The following is a 22070-nucleotide window of genomic DNA, read 5'->3' as shown; positions in this document are numbered from 1 at the left end:
GTCATACACACAGGTTACCCAGCATGCATTGGGCACATGATAAGAAGCATTCTTTGTCCTGCAGGTGAAGTATAAGGAGAGCTTCGACCGACATTTAAAGGGCCAGCGACCTCGTTACAACCCGCTGGACTGTCTGTCCTTCAAACACACACAAGCTGCTGCTGTTCTGGCCAGTCAGGTGACCCGATCACACGTCACATGACTCGTCTCACACAGATTTAAAGGATCAGTTCACCCAAACATGAAAAGATGAAAAATCCAGTCATCATCTCCTCATGGAGAGTCAGTTCTGGAGCTTCACAGTAAAACAGAGTCGCAGCATTCTGCTAAACAACTGAAGCAGCTGAGACGTGATTTAAAACTGAGAAACAACCAAAAAAACATTTAATGTCTCCAAACAGCTCGTCTGCTGTGATCTCAGTCTGCAGGAGAGACGAGGAGGATTCTGACAATCTGAGTTTGAGACTCAACAGTCAGTTATGTTTCTCCAGGAAGTTACATTTTCTAGTTTTAATGAAATCTACAAATGTAATCAGAGTCAGATCCACTCGTGCTGCTTTAAGCTGATGTTTGTCTGATGTAGTTCGCTGTTTGTTTGTAACATATTCTGTAGACGTGTCCATGTTGGTGATGCTGCACACAGACGAGGAAAACGTGCTTCAATAAAATAAAAGTTTATGACAGTCAATAAACAGGAGAGCAGGCTGAGGGACAAGCTAAGAGCTAATTGATTAACGAGACACAGACAGGAAGTAAAACACAACTTTCAACATAAAACAGGAAATAACTTCAACACAAAACCACAACATGATTATTATATTTATTATTGTTATTATGATTCAGCAGAATTAACAAAATAATCAGATCACCTGAAGATAAACAGGAGGAACAAACTGTGTGTGTGTGTGTGTGTGTGTGTGTGTGTGTGTGTGTGTGTGTGTGTGTGTGTGTGTGTCTCATTCACTTTGACTCACACTCTAAAACTCAGTCTGTTGTGTGGGCGTAACCATGGCAACCTTTGTGAAGCAAATGGCGAGGGATTGTAGGATGAGAGCTGGAGAAGTTGCAGGGGTTTTGCACGCAAACACACATACACACATGCACATGTACACACACAAACACACACACACACATACACACACACATGCACACACACACACACAGAAGCTGCCGTGCCTCGGTGTCGGTCCGCTCGCTGCCCACACAGCCACAGAAAAGAGCCTTTCCACTTCACAACGTTACATAACGGCTCGTTGTATTGAACGCTGCCTGGTGTTCAGGAACGCTGCACGTTCGCTCGCTCGTTCACTGAGAGCTGCTTTTCAGAAAAGCCTCTTACCGAACCGAGAGAGAGACTGTGAGCGTCATGACACACGGGCCTGCAGCTTCATCAACGCAGGTTTGTGGTAAGAATTCAGAAACAAAAACCGTCAGAATTCAGCACCGACGCATCACAGAAACGTGGACGTGTGAGAAAATCGATTGAAGGGTTCATTTTTTTTAAAGGCGAGGGCAAAAAGTGATTTGTGATGTTTGGCAGGCTGGAGGGTGGATTCACTGGAGCCAGGAAGTCCTAAATTTAGAAAAGATGGAGGAGTGAGCAAGAGGCAGTCACCGTGCCTCAGTGTGATTGGCTGTCAGTCAAGTCCACATGCAGCAAACATGAAGATCAGCTCAGGAAGACTTAAGATCTCAAAGAGCAACGTTGAGATCAAGTGTTGTTTCTTACCAAAACCAAAGTGGTTCTGATCCTGAAGAATACTGAGTGTAAAGACGAGCTTCAGGAGAGGATGACTGGATTTTATATTTGGACAAACTGATTAATTATTTGCAGGTTTTAAAGACAAACCTTTTTCATGGCGACAAATCCCGTGAAAATGCTGAGATGTTCCTGATAATCAATCATTACTGACACTTCTTCTGTCCTGCAGGTGAAGTATAAAACCAACCAGAACCAGAAACCAGAAGGTTCTTCAGACCTGCCGAACCTCCTGCAGCTGGAACACGTTCTGCACGCCAGCAAGCTGCAGAGTAACGTACGACATCCAAACCAAGACACTCGTACACAGATACAGTGTCCTGTCAGTCGGGTTAATGTGTGTGTGTGTGTGTGTGTGTGTGTGTGTGTGTGTGTTCAGGTGGAGTATAAGAAGAAGTACGAGCAGACGAAGGCTCAGCACCACGTCCCTCTGGACACGGCTGAACAGCTCCACCACAAGGAGAACAAGGAGCTGCACAGCCAGGTTTCCCCCTCAGTCACTCTCTCATCTCTTCCTGCTGACGTTCTCTTTGTTAGCTAATGAATGAATCATGTCTGTCGGCGCAGGTGAAGTACAGAGAGGAGTACGAGAGGAACAAAGGTCGCTCTCAGATGGAGTTCGGAGACACTCAGACGTACAAAGTGTCTAAAGAAGCACAGAAGATGCAGAGCGAGGTAAAAGTGTCTCTGCTGCAGCGACACTCTGATGCAAACAGCTGAAATGTGACGAACAGTCAAAGAGAAAGTGTGTTTCTTCATCTTGACACATCACTCAGTGTGAGCTGGTGATCCACTGATCTGTAACAGAGGTTCTGTGGGACTGATGTGGTTCTAAACTGGTCTCGTCTTCTGTAAGAGTGAAGAAACCGGCGAGAGCAAATCGTGTTTTTAAGGTATCCAGCGCTTGATTTTTAAATCAAAAGCAGCAGGCAAAGAAACCAAACTGAGTGAAGTGTTAATGTTGAACTTCATCGTGAGGTTTACAGTGATCTTATCTGAAATATTTAGACATTAATAAACAGAAACCACCAGCTCAGATTTAAAATGTCTGCAAAATAGACGAACAAGTGATTTTTGAGAATCTTTAGCTGGAAATAAAAAGAAGGAAGGGGTGAATAACTTTAAATATTACACAGAATGTATCTGATAGAGACAAAGGAGGCACAAATGAAGCTCAGAACCACCTCCTCGCTCCAGAACCGCTCCTTCAGAACACACTGACTGTCTCGTAACGATCACTGGCCGGCTGAGAGATGTGTGTACGGGTCAGTGTGTGTTTGTAAAGTAAACATAAACAAAACGTTTTACTCTCTCTCTCTCTCTCTCTCTCTCTCTCTCTCTCTCTCTCTCTCTCTCTTTCTGTTGTGTGTGTGTGTGTGTGTGTGTGTGTGTGTGTGTGTGTGTGTGTGTGTGTGTGTCTCTCTCTCGCCCCCCTCAGAGGGAGTATCGGAGGGACTATGAGGAGCAGGTGAAGGGGAAGGCTCTGCTGGACGTGGATCAGACACCTGGATACCTGACAGCCCGACACGCCAGCAGCCTGCTGAGCGAGGTAACACACACCATCACTGAGATGAAGGGAACAGTTTTCTGAGTGTTGACTGGTGATTCTCTGAGCCGCTCTGTCTCGCTCTGCAGAAGGCGTACAGGAAGGACCTGGAGGAAGTGAAGGGGCGGGGCTTATCGGGCGTCGGGCTGGAGGAAACACCTGAACTGCTGAGGGTCAAAAACGCCAGTCAGATACTGAACCAGGTAGGAAACACACACACACACACACACACACTTAGTCAAGTACAAGTGATCTGACTTTAACCTGTGTTGTGTGTGTGTGTGTGTGTGTGTGTGTGTGTGTGTGTGTGTGTGTGTGTGTGTGTGTGTGTGTGTGTGGTCTGCAGAAGGAGTACCGCAGGGATCTAGAGAGGGAGATCGTGGGTAAAGGTATGGAGCTGAGCGCCGACGTTCTTGAGATGCGAAGAGCCAAACGAGCGTCTGAGATCCAGAGCCAGGTAACTGTGTGTGTGTGTGTGTGTGTGTGAGTGTGTGTGTGTGCGTGTGTGTGTGTGTGTGTGTGTGGAAATGTCTTAATTTAATCTACATGTGTTCTGCAGTTGGTGGCTTCTAATGATACAGTTAAAAACACATCAGTGCTTTTAGGATGACATAAGAAAGTATCATAATTGTAGACAGACAAGCAGATTACACAATTACACAATGAACCTAATTGTGTGTGTGTGTGTGTGTGTGTGTGTGTCACAGAAGTCCTACAAGCAGACGGAGCAGCTCAGAGAGAACTCGTACGGGACGGTCACAGACACTCCTGAACTGCTGCACGCCTCCTACCTCAAAGACATCTACAGTCAGGTGTGTGTCTGTGTGTGTGTGTGTGTGTGTGTGTAAACATTTAAAATGTCTATAAATTACTGGAGGTAAGTTGTTAGTTCAGTTTCGTCTCTTGTTGTTACTTCCTGGATCGAGAAGTCACCGAGCGTAACATGAAGAGAACTTTAAAACGTGAACATTCCCGCCTGAGTCACATCAGATTATCTCAGAAGTCGTCAGAGTGGTTTAATGACCGACAGGAGAAAGTGAGAAAGAGTTGATGGTTGGTTCTCTTTCTGCCTACAGAAGAAGTATAAAGACGAGGCGGAGCGTCTGAAGGGAAGCTTCAGTTCTCTGTCAGAAACCCCGGAGATGGAGCGAGTCAGAGCCAACCAGAGACACATCAGCTCTGTGAGCACGCACACTTTAATCTGAGACAAACGATCGTTTCTAATCTCCTGAATGACAGAAAGCAGGTTTAGAATCGCTGCTGTTTCACTTTAAAGCACTGAAGTGTTTGTAAAGCAGCTCTCTGTCGCCCTCCAGCTGCGATACTGCTGGGACTCCAAACTGATGCGAGGCCTGTCGTCCTCGGCGACGGAGACGCCGGAGATCGTCCTCGCCAGAGAGAACGCCAAGAGGATCAGCGACGTACGTAAACATCCCGTCAGCTCGTATACAGATGAAATGTTTACAGTGAGCTTCACAGAACAGGATGAAGATACAGTCTGGAGTGTATTCTGATGTTGTTGGGATGATATCTCAGGCCAGGTAAAAGAAAACAAGTGAAGGTGACGTCACCAGAGCCTTTCTGAACAGTTGAGAGATTTTAAACTCGGAGCGGTCACACAGAAGGTGCTCTGAAAACTGTTGTACTGCTCCTTTAAGGCTGTAATCAGCTGCTGGTTCCTCTGCTCAGGTCCAGTACAGAGACGAAGTGGGTCGTGGCACCGCGGTCATGGACACGCCTGACATGGAGCGAGTCCGACGCAACCAGGAGAACATCAGCTCGGTGAGGAGCTGTTCTGACTCAGCGATGAAGACTGAGGTGTGCTATCGTCATCGTGACATCATCATCATCATGTTTCCTGTCTGTGTTCCCGCCAGGTGAAGTACAGGCAGAGCGCGGTGAAGGCCACCAGCATCGGAGTCACTCCAGAACTGGAGAGAGTCCGACAGAACCAGGAGAACATCAGCTCGGCAAGACGCACACACACACACACACACACCTATCTCTCTGTTTAACGTCTTATGTAACATTGTGTGTGTGTGTGTGTGTGTGTGTGTGTGTGTGTGTGTGTGTGTGTGTGTGTGAACAGGTGAAGTACCAGCGCGGGCTGCAGGAGTTGAGGGGGCGGAGCTGCAGCGAGCTCGACACACCTGAGTACAGGCGTGTCAGGAAGACACAAGACTCCGTCTCCATGGTAGCGGCCTGGTTGCCGTGGCTCCCGCCAGCACTGTGGGAGGAGCTAACATGAGTGACGTGGCACCACTACTAACAGCAACCAATCAGCAGGCAGCAGGAGGACGCAGCAGCGTGTTGCATGTGACCGTGTTTGTGGTTTTCACACAGCTTCACTGCAGAGCAGGTGGACGATGAGGAGAGACGCCGTTATTGATTAGCAGGAAAATTCAGTTGTTACGGCAGCTCAGGACTCAGCAGAGGAGTGGGTCACAACCAGAACAGGTTTTTGTGCTTTAACGCTCAAAGAACACTTAATTTGTTCTCGTACAGTCTCTGATTTAGATTCAGATGCTCCGTTTTAACAATCGAGCAGCTGAACAGGAAATTAACTTCCAGAGCTGTTGAGCTCTGTAGAGTTAGAGACACAGACATGAAGGTATCGTGGATCAATCAGTGATCATGTCATTCTGATCAGGTGTAGATTAGTTACAGGTCAGGACAGTTTTCACACGACCTCTAGTGTGTTCACGTGTGTGTGTGTTGATAATAAAAGGTTTTAACAACATCTGTGTGTGTTTTTTTTTGCTCACTGACCGAGTGCACCCTGACCTGAGTGTGTGTGTGTGTGTGTGTGTGTGTGTGTCATATTAACACAGAAGTGTAAATGACATCATGCTTTATTTCCCTCCGACAGGCGAAGTACCACGAGGACTTTGAGCGGGCGCGCGGTCGAGGCTGCACGCCAGGACTGGACGATCCCAGCATGGAGCGCTACCAGAGGGCCAATCAGATGATCGGAGAGGCGGGCTACAGCAAAGGGATCCACCCCCAGGCGATGGAGATGGACAGACGACCGGGAGGCATCATCGTAGGTCAGTGACCTCCACCTGTGTGTGTGTGTGTGTGTGTGTGTGTGTGTGTGTGTGTGTGTTAATGTAAAATTTAGGCCTCGTTTACGTGACAACGCTCTTATTAGAAAACAGAAACTTTCTTTTCTTGCACTTTGAAATGTTCCATGTTCAGACGACATCGTTTTGAAGACGATCCGCGACTGAAAACACTTCAGTTCTCACGCCGGCCCAGTAGGTGGCGGTGTCACTTTGTAATGAGACACAGCAGAATAACACAAACGCTTTCTTCTACAGTGCATTGAGTACAAACAAACAAGAAGACTCACACATCGATGTCGGACTGAAAACGTTGCGCGAGGTCGGGCAGTGACGTCACTGTTTTCTCAGGATTCGTGTGTTGTCACAATTTTTTTAGAAGACGACACTCGAGTTTGCTTTGAAACACAACGATGCTCTCAACGTTCTCTTACTTTTCTGCTTACATTTACTCCACACTTCCTGCATACAGAATGTTTCACAATAAAAGCCTCATGGGAAGTTTTTCTCAAGTCAGGAATAAATTGTTACAGCAGCTTTGTAATTTTTATATTATTAAATGATAAGAAGCTGTGGTGAGATATTAACCTCCTGAGTGAAAGAAGAGAAGTTCTGGCAGTGCGTTCAGGATGAAGCGCTGGAAGAAAAAACGCTTCCAGTGCATCAATATCTTAACAACCAGCGCTGTCTGATCGACGCTGCCTCTCTGACGGTTACTATCAGTTTGACATCCGGACATCAGAGTGAGGAGGATGTGAGACGAGAATATAGTGATTATTATCACCTAGACCAGGAAAAGAAGCTGCAGTGACGTTAATGAAAAACTCTCACACCGGCTGCACATAAAAGATGTAAACATAGTCGGTGTTGTTCACATGAGCTCTGCCTCCTCTCTGAAGACCTGAAGGTGTGGAGGACGGACCCCGGCTCCATCTTTGACTTTGACCCTCTGGAGGACAACATCCAGTCCAGGAGCCTCCGCAGGATGTCTGGTAGTTCACCTGAGCACCTCCTGACTAAAACAGCACTGCTGCAGGCTGAAACTCACACAGCAGCCCAGATGTTGATGTGTGTGCATGAAACTGATTTAATCCTGTTTGTTCACGTTCCACCTGTTGTTATTATCGTGTTCACAGAGTGTGTGTTAGTGTGTCCTCCTGTGATGATCAGGTTGAATCAGCTGTTCTGAGTGATATTCTACAGTTTTCCTGTCGTGTCTCATGTTCAGACTCACAGTGAATGTTTCTCCTCGCAGGTTTAGTGTTTGTGTCACAGCCTGATGATTCTTCTCAAACACATCAGAGAGACACACTGTCGTCTCTTTATCACCATGAACACACACACTGTACTGTACACACACACACACACACACACACACACACACACACACACACTCACACCATCCTGTCACAAATACTCCGCCGCTGAAAATAGTCCCAACAGGAAGCTCCTGTTTGATGAAAGGCTGTAAAATAAAATCATAACATGTGAGGTGTTATTAAAGATTCACGTACGGAGGCCCAGAACAGCTCGTTTATAAAAGTTTGTATTATTATGTTGTAAAACTTAAAATTCTGAGTTTGAATTTATTCTTTAAAACTACAAAGTGTTCTTTTAAACAGGCCAAAACACGTCGATTAATGTCGGCACCGTGCTCGCCCACTTCCGTCGTTAAGTTTTGGCTTTTGCATTTGATTTGACCCTTCTGGGCCACCGTATTCTTCAGTGTGTGGTCTGAGCTGAGAGACACAGACAGGTTGTTTGTGTCTGCACGATAAGAGAAGTGTTGATGTTCATGTGTTTCTGTTCGGTGGCTCATTTTATGTCTCTGTCTTTTCCTCCCTGTCCTGCGCTGCCCCCTGCTGGCGGCGGCCGGTCAGAGCGGGCCGACCTCAGGCTGAGCCGGCAGCACTCTCAGCAGTCTCTCGCCCTCAGCCAGACTCAGTCCGTCAGCTCTCTGACCTCTGACCTCTGGGACCGCAGCAGTGCCGACACTCCGGGTATCTTTGCTCATGTCGTCTCTCTCGTGCAGACACACAGCAGCAGCGTAACGGAGACACACACTCGCATGTTTGTGTCCTCCACGTGTTTCTAACCCACAGATGAAACTAACTCACCGTCTTCTTACAGGTTCTGTTGTTTGAATCCACAGCGGAGGAGTTTCTCCAGGTGCAGGAAAGACTCGTCACACTCACTTATTCTCTCTCTGTCTGTCTGTTTGTGTCTCGCCCAGCTCCCGTCCTTCCTGGAGCGTATCATCAGGGCGTCCAGATGCAGCAGCAGCAGCAGTATCACGGCTACATGCACCAGACCAGCATGTCGTCTGTCAGATCCGTCACCTCCCCGCCGCACTCAGCCACCATGGTACGCTCCTGCAAACAACAAGTGTCACGTAGCCTGAATTTACATTCACACAAGTGCTGCACTGAGAGGATGAAGTCTAGTAAAGCAGTGTGAAGCCCTCTGTGTCTGCAGAGGAAGCTGCATGTAATCTGATGAATAGATCACATTCACACAGCGGCCATTTTTCGGTAACTAGAAACACGATGGATAGTGAGAAATCTGTTAGCATTCAATCACTTCCTAGTTAACATAACCGTTTGATATGTTACGTGATGTGATGGGAATCTATTCCAAAATATCAACACACATCTCAGGACACATCTTTAAGCCTGGGAGAGAAACATGCTGGATGTAATCTGATGGTAACGTTAGCTGATGAGTTAACCAACATGTTTTATCTTGAAATGAAAACTCTGACACAGAAAAGACTCCAAGAAGTCTTTGAGAGTTTGCATCAGGAGCTTCGTGTCTTTTCTTAAGTTCCCTCGACTGTTGAATCAGCTGCTGCAGACTTCCTGTTCGCAGCGAGCGTCCGTGTTTTTCCGAGCAGTGGAAGTCTGAAATACTGACTTCCAGTTGAACGCTCCATATAGCCTCTAGTGATGTCACTCTGTGGCAGAGTTGCATTGTGGGTAATGTAAACCTGGTCTGATTGAAAGGTGTCAGGATGTAACTGTTGTTGTGAAGTCTAACCTCTCGCTGTCTCACTGCAGAGAGTTTACCGGGCGCTGTACGACTACGCAGCTCAGGACCACGACGAGGTCTCGTTCAGGGACGGCGACGTCATCATCAACGCTCAGCCCATCGACGAGGGCTGGATGTACGGCACCGTGCAGCGGACCGGCAAGTCCGGCATGCTGCCGGCCAATTACGTGGAGTGTTGCAACTAGAGGAGCGAGGACGGAGGCAGAGAGGAGACGCACGTGGTCAGATGTAAAGAGTCAAATCCAGCCGCGCTGTTCTGAAGTCAGCAGTCAGTGATGTTCTCTACATTTCACACTCCGTCCACAGATCAGGTTTTTCTTCTTCATGTGGAAAACAAATACAGATAAAGTGACACACACACACACACACACACTTTTCTTTCGCTGTTACAGAATTTTCAGAGACATCTATATGTAGACAAAGTTGTAGTTACTGTTTGAGAAGAAGTGGTTTTAACAAAACAAACTAAAACGTAGAAAGCAGCTGAAACACTGAGAACATCACAGACTGCTGACAGCAGCTGACGGAGGAGACGAGGGCGGAGACAGGAACAGTATAAATCTAGCATGCTGTCGATTACTTACGTATGTCAACTTCTACAACTAGAGGAGGGAATGAGAGGAAGGATGCATGAGGAGAGCAGGTGTGAGAGATTAGAAACATCTGTAATTATTTTCAACGACTTGCAACAAACTATAACAGATTATTGGCTCAGATTATTTCAGCGATTCAAGCAGAATATAAATAAAAGTAGTAATATAACAAAATGATTCAGTCTCGTGTCAGGATAGGAAGTTAAAGAGTCTGGTGATGAGTTGGAGTTTCTTATCGTCGACAAAGAAGACAAACCAACAGCCAACATGTCTACAACAAGTGCTGTATTTTTTTATTTAATCCCTCTGTTTCCTCCTGGTCGTTTGATAAAAACTACTAGCAGCTGATTTGATGTCTTCAGTAGGAACCAATGATCTTAGAGCTGAGAGCCACAGACAGGAAGTGAGACCGTATTGAGAGACGCACAAACACGTTGTCCGTTTCATTTTCTATTTCGATTTTTTGACAATGAGAAACATATTAAAACATCACCAGACTCTTTTAAAGATGGATACACAAAGATCTGACATCTCTATAGGAACAGTTCACCCAAAATGTAAACTTAGTCCTCCTCTCCTCCTCCTGATGATATAACGTCAGGTGAAGTGTCGTAGTCCACAGAACAGTTCTGGAGCAGCTGGAGACTTGATTTTAAAATAGAGAACCAGCAGAAAAACTAAACCGAGGCTCCGTACAGCTCGTCTGATGAGATCCAGCTTGAAAAGATGTTATTTACACATTTTTTAAGATGAAGTCTTCGCTGTCTCTGAGAAGCTAAAAGCATCTGAAGTGGGCGAACGAGCTCGGCGCTCATCGAGGGTGTGAAAAAACATATTTTCTAATCCATCTGGTCTCTCACTTCTGGACTCTTGGATTACGTCCGACGAGCTTTACGGATCCATTCTGTGTTTTTATGTCTCTGGCTTCTCAGTTGCTCATTAAAAACGCTGCAGAGCTGTTTTGTTGTACGAATATAAAACGTCACCTGACTTTACATCAGCGTGGGCGGCGAGGAGAGAAGGAGTGACCTTTGGTTTTTGGGAGAACTGTTCCTTTAAGAGATGAGCTGGAGGAGGGAGGGATACATTCCAGATAACTTAGGAATGATGCAACCAAAGGAAGGAGGGAGGAGGGAGGAGGGAGGAGGGAGGGAGGAGTGGAGGAGGTGAAGGAGTGGACGGTGAGAATTTAATCATTTATTTATCCTGAGTTTGATTCATGTTCAGGTGAGTGTCGTTTAGTTTTTGACTTCTGATATAATAAAGACGGACAGATGACGCGGCACAGCTTCAGTTTTGAGCAGCAGCACTAACCTCTGTGTTTGTAAAGGACTAAACTAACTCACTGTGTTTCTGTTTCTTCTATCAAATGATTTTGTTTTGAACTATCAGTAAAGTTTCAGGTGGCGTGCTGTCTGGATGGTTTAACCTCCACACAGTGAGCGTTTCTGTGGACTGAACTCTGAACAGACTGTGTGAGGATGTCGGGCCTTGAGATTTCTGTATGTCGCAGACTATTTTGATACACGGGCTCCAGTTTCTGTTCTGGACAGATATATTTTACTCTACCTGTGTGTATCAGTACGTCGTGTTTAGGGTTTGTCGTCTTGCCGTGTGGATTGCATCCCGCTCATGTATCGAATAAAAACGTGTCATTCTAGCTGGACAGCATTTTGTATTTTGTATGTTTGATTTCATAAATACTAGATGCAATAGAATATAGTTTACTGAGTATTCACATGTTAACTGTGTTGAGTTTGGAAGAGGAACTTCGTCATCTCATGAACCCTTTTGTTTTCTCGCACTGAGGATTTTGGGCTTCTGACGTCACTGTTGTAAAGTTTTGATTTAGTCTGTTTGTCATCACAGATTATACTAAGTTTATTTACATATTATTTGAAATTATATATCACTCAATCTCAGTTATGATTTTTGCCATATGATAATTGCCGTGTGTTACATGTGGTAGAAATAAAAAATAATTTGTCAACATGAATGTTTTTTCTCCTTATTCAGAGTCTGTTTATCACATATACAGCACATCAATGATACATATTCAACTTACAGTCTCACTGGTACCTTCATGTATTCATTTATTAACTTGAGACATTATATCAAAATTAAAAGGTAACATTTTCAAGAAAAAAATAGTGATGATAGTTAAGTGAAGTTAGTGAAGTTAAAATTATGATTAAAAAAAAACTTTAGATTATGAACAAATGTATTTTATGACAAGAAATGTTAATTATGACAACAACAAAAAAATTATGACAATAAAATTGAATAATGACAAAAAAAATAATGATAAAAAATTAAATTGTGTCAAAAAGTCAAAATTATAATAAAAAGTTAAAATTATATATAAAAAAAGTAAAAATTAGGATAGAATTTAAATTATGACATAATGATGATTGAGCCTCTGGCCACTGATGGCGTTGGGAATAAACCTTTAACATTACTGTTAACTGTGATGACCAACACACACCAATAAATGCTGATAACAGCTGACGATGAAATCGAATGAAATGTGAAATCAAAGCTGCCGACTGACTGACGTCACACAGGTGACACTGGATCTACAGGAAGCAGTGAGGTCCAAACATACACCTCAACTGCTGCTTCTGGAAACCAACAAGAAAAACACTTTAAAGTTATTTCTGACTTTAAATTTCATAGTCCTGACTTTTTTTTTATTTTTATTTTTTAAAGAAGTGTACCTTCTATCTCTTTATTTTATTTATGTTATCTCATAATTATGGGATTGTTTCACAAAAGGGCCTATGAATAAAAACAATCTGTGGTAAATCATAATTATGAAATTAAAAAAAAGTCTAAATTACGAGCGGGGAATCAATAATCAAATTAAGTTTTAATTATGATTTAAAAAGTTTTCATCTTTTTTTTTCTAACTGGCAGAAATATGTTTGTTGGAATCCTTTATTTTGAAAGGTTAAGTTTGTCACGTCAGTCATAAACTTAAGATTTATTTTGAAACGGCTTTTTTAACCAGACTTCAGCTTCCGGTGTTGTGTCCGAATCTGTTTCCCAGTCGGTTTGTGTCCATCTGAACGATCTTTCGGTCCTGAGCTCAACAGGACGTCTTCTGACGGACTGAACCTCAACCTACCTTTACTGACCGGCGGTCTGTCTCCACGACGCTTCACCAAAACCAACCTAACACCGGAGCACAGCGCCGGGGAGACATAAACCGAGCAGAGAACATATTTCGCCGCAACACCTACTGGTCCGTATGTTTTGCGCATGCGTGCCATTAATTGTAACGGAAGCGGCGCGGTGTCTCTCTCAGCCAGCCTGTCTGACCGACTCTGAATGAGAACGCACTGATTTCGACTTCAAAATGATGAAATTTGTCCCTAAACTGCTGCTGGTGCTGCTGCTGGCTTTCCCGGCGACTCTCCTCCTCAAAGGTACGTCTGTGGCTCGGCTGCTCACCGTGTCGGGGAGAAGAGAACCGTTAATGTGCTACGAAGCTTTGACATGCTAGTGTTAGCCGCTCAGCTAACTAGCTGCTCGGCTAACTAGCCTCTGTGTAAAAGGGGAAGGCCGTTCTTTGACATGTGCTAGCTGGTGGAAGTAACTGGATAAAAAAATAGCTCTTCACCCTCTTTGTGCCTTGCTGAATGATTTCTCTGTAGCTTGTCTTTCTGTAAATGTTTTATGTCCAACAGTTGTGAGTCACAGTTTGCTGAATGTGTGCAGTTTATCCGCCTGCTTACACTGACGTGTCCTTACTCTCTGTTGCTAGCTAGCTAGCTGTCAGCGGGGACGCTAAGTGGCTCTCTGACGTGCTATCAGTCGCTCAGCAGCGTCTTGGAAAGTCAGACTTCTTTTAATAAGCTGTCAACTCTTAAATATTAACATATGACATCGACAGTAATCAATACACGTTCATGAAAGCTGCGTTAATGTGGCTAATGCTTCATAGTGTTGGGCTAGCTAATACAGCTAACAGCTAACGGATCAGGGACAGCATTCAATCTCAGTGATGTTGTTTTAAATCACCACTGACGTCATATAAGGCAGTCATTATAACAGCCAGGCAATTTAAGTGTGAATTACATGTTTTAATTAATAATTTTAAGTAAGTTGGTTGCTGAAGATAAAGTATTCGTGTGGCAGTGAAGCAGATCTGATAATCTGTTGGCTCTGATTGTGTTCCTGGGTGAGATAATCTGAGTCTAATCTTTAGCTTCACCTTAATAAAGTTTAGATTTAAAGTAACAGCCAGAGGAAGCAGTTAAGGTTTACATTAAAACTCATATAAGAGAGATAAGTGAGGCTGGTAGATTTGGACACTAAGGAGGAATAAACATTCATTTGAGATAAATGTGAATAAAATGATGACCAAGGCTTCTGTAGTTTATCTGTTGGTGTCAGTGTGCAGTAGATGGTTAAAGAGAGTCTGGTGTTAGTGAAGATTAATTAACATTTCAGTGAAGTGCATAAAATCAGACACATGTGATCCATTCTGCCTGGAGTGGCTTTGACTTGTTTCATTGCTCAAATCTGATGTTTGATATCGTCAGTAGGAGCTCAAATGAAAACTCATATTTTGAGGTTTTGTCTGAGGTGTATTCAGTTTTGAGGCTGCTGTTGAATGCTGCATTTTACTCTACCGTCCTCCATTACAGATGAAATAATAATTAATGATGGTAGTTTGATCTATAGCAGGGCTGAAGGCTCGAGGCTCAGTTTCTGGGTCATGTCTTTGATTCTGTAATGAGTGGATCTGTCACAGCTCCACAGAAGATGATTACATTTCATCACCTCACTCGGTGGTTTCTCAGTTGTTTTGTGGGTGAAGAAGTTTGTAACAGACACATTAAAGAGCTCCTAAAACAGTTTCAAAGAAGTCTTTCCCCAAAAAGTCTGTCACTGCGTACTGTCTGATCATAAAAACAATTAAATGAATTTTAATGAATATGTCTTTAACATGCTTCTTGTTTCCCATCAATCAGGGCCGGAGGTGAGCGCCCAGGATCTGACTGAGGATGAGGAGGCTGAGGCTGAGGCTGAGGCTGAGGCCGTGGACGAAGACGTTGTGGACGATGTGACGGCAGAGGACGAAGACGACGAGGCGGAAGTGGAAGATGACGAGAATGCGGAGCTGGTGAGTGACGTGAGTAAAAACACCAGCAATACAAATATCACTAATCAATACAACTGCACACTGTGAAACTTGTTACTCTGCAGTTTACAAGCTGTTTGTTTTTTTTTTTACTTCCGTATTTGAATCAGATGTGATGATGAAATGTAGAGATGTTCTGATAGTGTTTCTTTTCTCTCCCTGAACTGAACTGAACTCACTCCGGATGGTTCATTCTTGTTTCTAATCAATAATCACATGTTATCAGTTTGATGTGAGACTTGAAACTTATTCCAGCATTTTGAGCTGATCGGAGGCGTTTTTGACGCTGGTGACGTCATCACAAATCAGCAGACAGAAAGTTAATCAACAGTTTTCTCAACATTTGTCATGTCATGTGTCCGTTACAGAGAAGAAGTTAATCTTGTACATGTTTCTGTGTGTTTGTGTGCAGACGGAAGAAAAAGAAGATGAAGAAGAAGAAGCGTTGGTCGGCGAGGTGAAAGCTTCCCCCAACGCCGACACCACCATCCTGTTCGTCAAAGGAGATGGTAACTCTGCCCTCTGGGACGCTTCAGCTCTGGTTTATTTTATTTTGTATGCAGCACTGTTTTGAACTCACTTTCTTGTTTCTGTCAAGACTTCCCCGCCAACAACATCGTCAAGTTCCTGCTCGGCTTCACCAACAAGGGCTCAGAGAACTTCGTGGTAGAGTCTCTGGACGCCTCCTTCCGTTACCCACAGGTACAAAAACACACTTTTCTGTTTTAGCAGAGCAGCTTTGACTTCTCAGGACCGATAACGAACCAGCGGAGCGTCTCAGTGCAGCTCTTTCTGACTCGGTTCTGTTGGTCCCTGACAGGATTACCAGTTCTACATCCAGAACTTCACGGCTCTCCAGCTCGGCACCGTGGTTCCCTCCGGCAGACAGGCCACCTTCGAGTACTCCTTCATCCCCGCAGAGCCGATGGGAGGGCGGCCGTTCGGACTCGTCATCAACCTCAACTACAAGGACAGCAACGTAAGCAGACTGGAGTCATCAGAGAAGAAGCCTCATCTCTATTTAAACCTCAAAACTAATATTCTGCGTCAGAATGCTGTTTTCTTAAAGCCTTCTGAAAACGTTTTCCCGCAGGAAGTTATGAAGGTTTCTGGATAAAGATGTGTTGCATATAAACCCGCTCACACAACTGAAGAACACAAAACACCCTTAAAAAGCAAATATATAATAATATATCCTCATGAATCTGTGAGAGGAAACTTTATATCCTTGTTGCCTTTTTGATTGTTTCTGTTAAACTCCTCAGCTTCTGGAAGTTTGATCACAAACGTTTCTTTGCTCTCGGTGTTAAATTTGGTCCAATCTTGTTTTTCAAACCTGCGTGTTGAGTTCATGTTGGTGAACTCTGACCTCCTTATCACGGCTGACAGAGATTAAAGCAGAAGGAATAAGCGTTCTTTCTGTTTATCTTATCTCACCACTTTCCTCAAACGTTCACCTGCTTTTTCTTCGCTCTCGTCTTTTCTTCCTCTCTTCACCTCGTCTCCACATTTCTCTTCCCCTCTGCAGGGAATCGTCTTCCAGGACGCCGTGTTCAACCAGACAGTCACCATCACTGAGCGAGAGGACGGCCTGGACGGAGAGACGTCAGTGTGATTAACATCTTCTCTGTGCCATACTTTGATTTGTGCTCCTTCTTGACTCTTCGTTTGTTCCTCTTCTCTTCAGGATCTTCATGTACGTCTTCCTGTCGGGCCTCGGGCTGCTGGTCGTCGTCGGCCTTCACCAGCTGCTGGAGTCCAGAAAGGTACAGATGAATTAAGACGCTCATCAGTTCAGCTCTAAGATTAATGCTGACGTCTGTTCAGTGTGACACTCGGCGACAGTGAGAGCAGATAGAAAGCTTGTTAGAACTACAACTAAGATGGCGGAGACGAGCGGTTTCCAATAAGACAGAATTCTGCTGAAATTTGCTGTAAAATGATTTTATAACAACATGTAAAGATGGAGGCAGCAGGAGAAACGTTGACTTGACTTCCTGTGTGTGTGCAGAGGAGGCGTCCCGCTCCAAAGGTGGAAATGGGAACTTCGAGCCACAACGACGTCGACCTGAGCTGGATCCCTCAGGAAACACTCAACCAGATCAGTACGTATGCGTCACATCCTTCACTCAGACATCTCGTACGACTGCTTCTGTTTTCTGCAGCTTCACTTCTTATAAAACCCTCGCCGACGAATAGCTGCTCTGCGTTATCTCAGACTCTCAGGCTGCCGTTTGTTTCTGATCGCTGTGAAAATCACGTTTAAGGAGTCAAAGTGAAACTGTCTTACAGGTGAGGTAGGTGTGTTGGAAACATCTCTCTAGCTGGAAGAGTCGACAGTGTGACAAAGTCCACCAGCAAAAGATATTGATGGACTTCAGGTGTCTGATCGATCAGAGACGATATCATCTGTTCATTGAACACAATCAGATCCAGAAGAAGCTGCAACACTTTGTTCTGTTTCTATAAATAACTGTAAAGAGTTATTTATCCTTCAAATGCTGTCGAGTTGATTTAAAACTCCACCAACACACACAAGATTTAACAAGAGTTTAAACTTCATATCAGTCAAGAGACAAAACATTTTAACTTTGAATCTGCTCAAAGCTCAACAAATGACATTTTATATTTAAACATCAGCATCAGAACATTAAAAAGGTGACTGGAAAGTTAAAGCAATAAATAAATAAGTAGATGAACTTTGTACAGGAACTTTAAACATGTTGTGAAAGCGTCTGTTTAACACTGAAGCCTCTTTATGACTCAGATCATCAAACGAGACCATCAGCCAGAAAACTGGCTGTTGATTTCTATTTATTCTTTCCACAGATTCTGATCATCTGTTGGATATGAGGGACGTCAGTAATATAAAGTCCAGTTAAATGGATTTAAACTCTAGTTTTAGCAGTTCAGTGCACAACACGGTCTGTCCTGATGGTCCATGTTCGGTCCAAACTCTCTCACGTTGTGTTTGCTTCCTGTCAGAATCAGCTGATGTGTTTGTGCAGGTGTGTGTTCTCTTCCTGCTTCACCTGTTTCTGAATCAACTTTAACCTTCGCTGTGCACGACGATCACTCTCTCTCCTCTGTTTCTCTCTCTGCCTTCCTGCTGTCATGTTTCCCTGCGTCTTCAGTGCAGAGTCGCAGAGGTGAGGTCTGTGTGTGTGTGTGTGTGTGTGTGTGTGTGTGTGTGTGTGTGTGTGTGTGTGTGTGTGTGTGTGTGTGTGTGTGTGTGTCTAATGAATCTGTTTAAATCTATCAAACTGTTTGGACTCTTGAACAAACGGACTGTCTGCATGTCTGTCCTCTCTGGTTCACCTTGTTTCTCTCTCCTGGTTGGATCACATCAGAAGCGTCTCAGTGAAATCGTCTGCATGTGATCGTCCAACAATCTTTTGGACTTTCGCTGAGCCTCACAGATTTTGCACTCAAAATACTGAATATTTAAAAAGATACAAATGTGATTTGTCAAACTGATGAATGAATTGTTAAATCTGGGCCTAGTTTATAGTTTAAAGCTCATATTAGTGCGCAGTTATTGTGTCAGTCTGTTGTTGTTACATTGTTACAGAAGAGGATTAGAGCCACATGTGAATTTTGTTTTTTTGTTCTGACTTTAAAGAATTCTGAGATTAAAGTCAGAGTTCTGACTTTAATCTCAGAATTCTGAGAAAAAAAGTCAGAATTCTGACTTTAATCTCAGAATTCTGACTTTAATCTCAGAATTCTTTAAAGTCAGAACTCAAAAAAAATTTACATGTGCAGACTTCTGACTTTAATCTCAGACTTCTGACTTTAATCTCAATTCTGACTTTTTTCTCAGAATTCTGAATTTTTTCCAGAATTCTGACTTTTTTCTCAGAATTCTGACTTTAATCCCAGAATTCTAAGAAAAAAGTCCGAAATCTGACTTTAATCTCATCTCAGAATTCTGAATTTTTTTCAGAATTCTGACTTTTTTCTCAGAATTCTGAATTTTTTTCAGAATTCCGACTTTTTTTTCAGAATTCTGACTTTTTTCTCAGAATTCTGACTTTAATCCCAGAATTCTGACTTTAATCTCGGAAGTCTGACTTTTTTCTCAGAATTCTGACTTTAATCTCAGAATTCTGAGAAAAAAGTCAGAATTCTGAGAAAAAAGTCGGAATTCTGTCTTTTTTTCTTAGAATTCTGAGATTAAAGTCAGAATTCAGAATTTTTTTCCAGAATTCTGACTTTAAAGTCAGAACTAAAAAAAAATTCACATGTGGCCCTAATCTTCTTCCATACATTGTGAACCTGCAGCGATCAGCCGCAGCATCAGAGCCTCTGACAGCTGAAATGTCGCGTCATCTTGTTGTTCTTAAATCAATCAATCTTTATTTGTATCGCGTCAGTTCACAACAGAAGTGGTCTCGTGACACTTTAGGAGGTCGAGACTCTCGAACTCTTTATTTCATTTATTTACTGAGACGTTTGAAACAAGGCGGTAAGTCAGTGGTTTTAATGTGGTGGCTGATCGATGCACAACTGAACCGAACCTATAAAATAATGTGTGAATATGTGAGAAGTGTTTGTCCTGCAGTCAGACTGTGTCTCTCTTCCTCCAGACAAAGCTTCTCCCAAAAGATCTCCTCGCAAAAGAAGCCAGAAACGCTCGGCCGGCTCAGACGAGTGACGGGCGCCTGAAACCACGGAGACAGAACTTCACCCACCAGGAGGAGGAAGAGGAGGAGGAGGAAGAAGAGGAGGAGGAGGAGGAGGAGGAGGAGGAGGAAGAGGAGGAGGAGGAGGAGGAGGAGGAGGAGGAGGAGGAGGAGGAGGAGGGTTGTGAGCGCATTCTGCTCTCTCTACTGATGAACCTTTACCAGTGCCAAGCATAGCGATGGCTGGCTCTCTACTTTCAGCTTATAAACTGTTCAACACACACACACACACACACACACACACACAGCAGTGAAACAGGTGTGTTGGGTTTAAAAGGCACGTGATGATATTTTTCTAGCAGTTGTTGGTTTTTCTCTCAGATTGAGTTTGTGTGTTAAAGATAACTGATGTGATGATTGTGAGTCAGTTTCTCTTGTGTTCTTGTTTATTACCTCCCACTCTGGTGTCGGGCTGCAGCAGCTGCTCGCTCGGTTCATCACTTAGTGGACGGACAAACATCAAGTGAGTAGTTGATGAAGGAGATCACTGTTCCAGCCTCTCAGATGATGATTCCTGATTGTGTCGGTCTTAAATGACGGTGAGCTGAACTTGTTTTGGTGTCTGAACTGTTGTTGAGAGCAGATCATCGATCTGAAGAGTCATTTTGGGCTCCTGGAAACATCATGTTTAGCTGCAGCCCTCCCTGCTGTGTAATGGAGCCTGGATAACAAAGGCTGCTTGTTGTTCTGGATTTTTCTTCAGTGTAGTTTTGAGGTTGTAGTTGTGGAGTGTTGTCGAGCTCTGACGCTGCCGTCCGGCTTTGCATTCACTCATTTGGCTGCACAGATCCTGAACATAGTCTGATCCCGCTGTCACAGATTCACACCACTGACTTCACACTCCTCAGAAAGTCTGCAGCTAATGATTGTTATCTTCATGTTGATCATCTGACAAGTATCCAGTTGTTCTGCTCTATAAAATGTGTGAAGATGTTGACGAGTGTTTGGTCCACAACCCAAAGATCTTCAGCTGCCTGTCACAGAGGAGGAGAACAGGAAGTACTCACCTGTCAGAGCTGAGAGCTGATGGATGTTCATCTTCACGGTGGATGTGTCAGAAACAGGAAGTTCATCATGGAGGGAGCACAAACGCTGCACAGAGTTTTGTGCTGCGCTTCTTTCAAACACAATTTACACGATAACTTTGGCATTTGGTGTGAAAATGAGTAAAAACGTGTCAACAGAACAAATATTACTCGTGTTTATTGAGCTTAAAGGAACAGTTTACCTAAAAATGAACATCCAGTCATCCTCTCCTCCTCCTGGCAGATTAAATCTCTTTGGGTTCAGGACGGACAAACAATGACTTTTAAAGGCGTTAATTTAGGATTGAAGGTCCTGTGAACACACTTCCAGACATCATCATCAGATCTGTGGACAGGAAATAAGTGAGCAGTCAGCTGAGCGATGTGGGACCCAACCTGCCCTTTAACCCCGGTGCTGACAGGTTCTGGGGACTGAGGGCTGTCACCATGTGGACGCTCCCTCCAGTGTCGTCCAACAGGCCGGCTCATCATCAAACAGCTCAACGGTTCCATTTCTCTCCTGAGAGCAGCAACAAGTGAAAGAGAGCGATCTCCAAACCCTCAACGTGTGCCTGTTTTCTACTTTTCTGTTTGTACATTTGTTTACGTCCAGCTTCTCTCCTCACGCAGCTTTTTCACAAAATCACAAATGATTTACCAAAAGGTGAATTTGGGTCGACGTTTTCTATTTTTTTGTCTGTCGATTGTAAAAAATGTTGGAAGTGGCTGAAGCACTGGTGTAAATACTGGCTGAAGGATGATGACCTGAGAGCTAAATTGCCGAGCTAATTTATTTGAGTGACAGATTAACGGGGTTTATGCACTGTTTGTTTTATTTGACCACTAGAGGGCGATGCTGACTCACTCTGCAGGTCTGAAGAGTTCCAGAACTGCAGATTTGGGTCATTTCAGTGGTTCTGTGAGAAACTGAGCTCAGAGTTTGGATGTGAGCTGCTGCTGCTGCATGTTGGACATGAAACACTTGATCCAGACGTGAACACACAGCAGCCGGTTGGTGCCACAGAACTGAGCTGATGTTGAGCTTTTTGTTTGTTTCTAAACTGATGGGGCTGTCATTCATCATAGAAGCTTCTACTTTGATTTGCTTTTAAATGTGCAGGAAATAAACTTTGATGATTTGCTGTAGACCTGCTGGTTTTTGTCTTTTCTTCAAAAATAAACATTTACAATGATCATGTAGAG

The 22070-nt window shown here is 43.9% G+C and overlaps 2 protein-coding genes across 6 annotated transcripts in view; both read left to right on the top strand.

The window, feature by feature from the left end:
- The window catches only part of LOC115569869 (nebulin-like), a 58608-nt gene extending 48426 nt beyond the window's left edge, over nt 1-10182 (top strand). Inside the window, exons 54-71 of one of the 2 annotated variants that reach the window (XM_030398063.1) lie at nt 65-178; nt 1932-2036; nt 2139-2243; nt 2327-2434; nt 3198-3308; nt 3395-3508; nt 3652-3762; nt 4013-4117; nt 4382-4486; nt 4622-4726; nt 4995-5087; nt 5183-5275; nt 5395-5499; nt 6175-6352; nt 7267-7359; nt 8248-8367; nt 8601-8731; nt 9424-10182. In XM_030398063.1, the coding sequence (XP_030253923.1) occupies nt 65-178; nt 1932-2036; nt 2139-2243; nt 2327-2434; nt 3198-3308; nt 3395-3508; nt 3652-3762; nt 4013-4117; nt 4382-4486; nt 4622-4726; nt 4995-5087; nt 5183-5275; nt 5395-5499; nt 6175-6352; nt 7267-7359; nt 8248-8367; nt 8601-8731; nt 9424-9600 (2073 nt within the window). In that variant the 3' untranslated portion in view covers nt 9601-10182. The remainder of the gene's footprint in view (nt 1-64; nt 179-1931; nt 2037-2138; nt 2244-2326; nt 2435-3197; nt 3309-3394; nt 3509-3651; nt 3763-4012; nt 4118-4381; nt 4487-4621; nt 4727-4994; nt 5088-5182; nt 5276-5394; nt 5500-6174; nt 6353-7266; nt 7360-8247; nt 8368-8600; nt 8732-9423) is intronic. The other variant, XM_030398064.1, reaches the window with a different exon arrangement.
- Nucleotides 10183-13278: 3096 nt separating this feature from the next.
- LOC115569948 (translocon-associated protein subunit alpha-like) lies at nt 13279-22015 on the top strand. 4 transcript variants are annotated; one of them, XM_030398192.1, is made up of 11 exons: nt 13279-13436; nt 14988-15139; nt 15570-15666; nt 15756-15859; nt 15978-16136; nt 16686-16762; nt 16845-16923; nt 17169-17262; nt 18292-18306; nt 19747-19881; nt 19945-22015. In XM_030398192.1, exons 1-10 carry the CDS (start codon nt 13367-13369, stop codon nt 19812-19814), a joined length of 915 nt encoding a protein of 304 aa, XP_030254052.1. In that variant the 5' UTR covers nt 13279-13366; the 3' UTR covers nt 19815-19881; nt 19945-22015. The 4 variants fall into 4 exon arrangements, with proteins under 4 accessions (XP_030254052.1, XP_030254051.1, XP_030254054.1 ...); XM_030398191.1 differs by having other exon boundaries at nt 14988-15148; XM_030398194.1 differs by lacking the exon at nt 18292-18306.
- The last annotated feature ends 55 nt before the right edge of the window (nt 22016-22070 follow it).

The sequence above is a fragment of the Sparus aurata genome, chromosome 19 (genome assembly GCF_900880675.1).
Source record: "Sparus aurata chromosome 19, fSpaAur1.1, whole genome shotgun sequence".
Taxonomy (NCBI): Eukaryota; Metazoa; Chordata; class Actinopteri; order Spariformes; family Sparidae; genus Sparus; species Sparus aurata.
The sequence above is the reverse complement of the archived record's forward strand: the minus strand, read 5'-3'. Positions and strand labels throughout refer to the sequence as shown.